At 39.0% G+C, this 3,963-nt stretch overlaps 1 protein-coding gene across 1 annotated transcript; it reads left to right on the forward strand.

Moving 5' to 3' along the window:
• Nucleotides 1-259: 259 nt before the first annotated feature.
• LOC124366627 (forkhead box protein L2) lies at nt 260-1,461 on the forward strand. The gene has a single exon (XM_046823223.1). The coding sequence runs from the start codon at nt 352-354 to the stop codon at nt 1,459-1,461; it is 1,110 nt and encodes a 369-aa protein (XP_046679179.1). The 5' UTR covers nt 260-351.
• Nucleotides 1,462-3,963: the final 2,502 nt, after the last annotated feature.

Consider the following 3,963-nt stretch of genomic DNA (forward strand, 5'->3'; position numbering starts at 1 on the left):
TTCGGAATAGCTGAAATGCCCGAAGTATCCAAATGTTTATAATACATATCAAGTTTAGAGGAGTGAGAGAGCCGATGGTAGGGGGGGTTCGAGTTCCATACCGGCCCCTCCCTTCTCCAGCGGCCCAATCAGAGAGCGGCATCGCTAACCCCTCCCTCCCCCCACCCTGTACCTTCCCTTGTGTTCAAATATTTTCCATTAGTGCCGACAAATACCCTACTGTTTGTGGACCCTGTAGTCCAGTCTGGAAGGGACTCCCAATCCACCGGTGTCTTAGGTCGTTAGCTCGCGTTGTGCGCCTCTCTGTACGCAAATGATCGCAGACTGTTGAAGTCTCCAGTGTTTGTTATCATGTGTAGCAACGAGACTTCCACACCTCCGACCAACGGTGTGACGATCCTTCCCTACGGAGTGACCAACTTGAAGATAATGCTGAACGACCCCGCGTCCACGACCCAGCAGCAGACCATGACTCCTCAGCCGTCTCCCAACCTCCTGCCGCTGGACCAGTACCGACTCCAGCTGTACAACTACGCCGTCCAGGCCGAGCGGCTGAGGACGCAGCAGTACCTCCCTGGCATGCAGCTTCCAGTGTGCCCCGGATACAACCCTTATCACCCCAGGTTAGCGTTATCCATGAGTCTCTTCAACCACAGGATCCTCCAGCCGGAGGAGCCGAAGCCGCAGCACAGTTACATCGGTCTGATAGCCATGGCCATCTTGAGTTCCGCGGACGCAAAGCTCGTCCTTTCCGACATCTACCAGTACATCCTCGACAACTATCCTTACTTTCGCACTAGAGGTCCTGGGTGGAGGAACTCCATAAGGCACAACCTGTCTCTGAACGACTGCTTCATAAAGGCGGGACGGAGCGCCAACGGGAAAGGACACTACTGGGCGATCCATCCTGCGAACGTCGAGGATTTCAAGAAAGGAGATTTCAGGAGAAGGAAAGCCCAACGCAAGGTGAGGAAGCACATGGGTCTGGCGGTGGACGATGACGGGAACGATTCTCCCTCGCCGCCCCCGATGACGTTAACGCCGCCCCCGACGAACCTCTGGCCTCCCACGATGACACCTCTGGTTTTCCCGGCTTTCCCGACTAACCTCCCGAGGAAAAGACAGTTCGACGTCGCTTCCCTGCTGGCTCCCGACGAGGACCCCATCAGGAAACGCTTGACGATCACCGCCTACAGCAGCGACGAGGAAGACATCGACGTCGTCTCTTCCGATAACCCTGAGAAAACTCCGGACAGGAAGACTCCGCCGACTCCCACAACTCCGACTCCACCGACTCCCTGGGTTTACCGACCCCCCGTGTTCCCTGGCAGTCCAGCCGTCGACCAACAGCTGGTGGCCAGGTACTACGAGCAGCTAGCCGCCCAGCATCAGGCTCGGAGGATCCAGGCCCTCCAGAGGTCGAGGACACCGCCTCCGGAGACAGAAGACAACACCACGTAGGTACATACGTACACGTACGCTGGTCGTCTTTGTACAGTAATTGTGTATATAGGCTACATACTCCACCTATATCCGGTTTGTCACTTTGTTTTTTAAGTGATCTAAAATTATGTGACGGGGTATTTTGTGAGTTCCAAAATTTTAAAACTGTATAATATTAAAATTATGTAAAGTGTGCGTATTACAGTTCCCCGAAAAGTAATATTATTTATTTCACATGTTTGATTAGTTATAAGTTACAATTCAAGGTTAATTATGTGTTAACATTTTTGTCTGTTAGCAAATAACTATATTTTAAAACACACGACCCACCACTCTATGTTTATACTTTATTTTATGAACCATACAGGCTACAATTAAATAGCAATATCAAAAGTATCATTTAATAGTATAAAACAAAAATTCCAAAAATGTAGCCTGTCTTTTCGTTTTTTTTTTATATTAATATTTATAAGAATAAGTAGAAGTTATGCAGAACAATTCATTAACGCAATTTTTCGTATTTATTTAACTATTTTATACGTAGCAATTAAACTATTAAAACATATAATAAAGTGTAATGCTTATGAGAAACGTATACAGTTTATGCTAAAACGTACATAAACGTAGAACATTTTTTAAATATACCTAGCCTATAACGGGAGCAAAATTATAAATTTTCTGACAGTAGCCAACTATTTCCGAACAAGAAAATGCACTCAGAGATATAAATTAAAACTGATTTATGAACACCACAAAACTAATCTATTGCGTCAAAAAATATACATAGAATAAATATTAAGATATTGATATTTAAACATCTTTATTGAGTCTAGTGGTACATAACATGGTGTATTGCTGTTTGAAATGTATTCCACAGGCTCTATTATATACTGAAATTATAAACTTTTACGATTACTATTACAAGTAGTAGGATAACAATCTGCTAACTTATGTAGGATGCACCTTGATACTACAAATCCTCTTTTAATTTTAATTTAAAAATTCCAAATTTGAAAATGTTTAGAGGTATTTAATTAGTTTACTCTTTAGTTTTCATGAGCATTAAATTTGTTACGAATATTTATCATATTAACTTATTCCTTTTACTTGGAAACATAAACAGTGTGTATGGTCTAAGCATAATTTCCAACAGTATTTAAAAATGCTACAAACTAGATTTTATCGCAAGAGATAAATGTTTAATTTGACGGTGTTAGTTCAGATATTGATAATGATCGATATTTGAAAATTTTATAATACGGCCCTAGGATTATCAAGGATTTAAAATTAAAAAATTACATGATAACTTTAATTTGTTGTTTTCAAATGGCCGTTATATTAAAAATGGCTCAAAACAAAATTACAAGCAAACACAAAATAAGAAAGTGTTTCATCTTCATAAAAAGACCACTGAAGTGTCAAAGACTAGAATAAGTTTAGCTTATTTACTTTATTGTATAGGACTACTATTTACAGTCAGAGAGTAAACGCAACTATTCTATTTAAAAATTTATAATTATGTTAATAGCAAAATTTTAAGTTATTGAATGCAATAATTTAAATAAAATTTGGTTTTACAAAATCAATTTTTCTTACGAGCATGACCTTACAATTTCAGTAAAATATAAGATGTACAATAACAACTATAAAATACTCATTTTAAACCAATCTAGATAAAACTATCTCTATCCCAACTGATATTATAAATGCGAAATTGAGTTATTTTGTTTCTTGCTGTTTCACGCGTAAACTATTCAATCGATTGTACCTAAATTTGACACAGACCTTCTCAGGATCTCTGGTTAACAAGTAGACCTATTCTTATTTCAAAACCTCCTTCGGACTACGCCCCACTGGTCTATAAAGTTGCGAAAAATCCCATTTTGGTCCCTAAAGCTGTATTACAGCAAACAAAATATGATTAATTGAAAGAGTCTGTTACATGTAATCAACTGTTCATTGTAAACAACGTTTTATCACAGCACAACCACTTATGTTAATTAGTTTAACAACTACTTTCAATTTGTTTACATTTATAGTGTAAGCATAGAGTAACCTTGATAGTACAACACTTCTTATTCCTTTCTGCGCAGAGTAAGAAACTATCCAAGTAAGAAAATAAGATGTTTTAGTAAAAAATTTACTTTTAACTGTACATTTTAACAAATATTAAGTATGCAGTGCTTGTTCAGTACTGTAATGCAGATATCAAATACAAAGTTACTATATAACATTTACTATATAAATTTAAAGGCTGTTATAAAACCCATCTTAGTTGTCTTTTGACAGAAGTAGGCTTCTCAGACCTGTACATGTATATATATTTATTTCCTTGATAGGGAAACAAGGAAAAATCAACTATGAAAATAAACCGGAGGAAATTACAAAGGACAACAATACACTTTTTGCCTCGATTCTCTTGATCCTGGCAACAAGGCAAACTCAACAACATTGGCGTCGGAAATATATTTCACTCAAACTAGGAGTGCTCATACACGTGCAAAGCCTAGGAAGTTGCGA

Source organism: Homalodisca vitripennis, chromosome 7 (assembly GCF_021130785.1).
Source record: "Homalodisca vitripennis isolate AUS2020 chromosome 7, UT_GWSS_2.1, whole genome shotgun sequence".
Classification (NCBI taxonomy): domain Eukaryota; kingdom Metazoa; phylum Arthropoda; class Insecta; order Hemiptera; family Cicadellidae; genus Homalodisca; species Homalodisca vitripennis.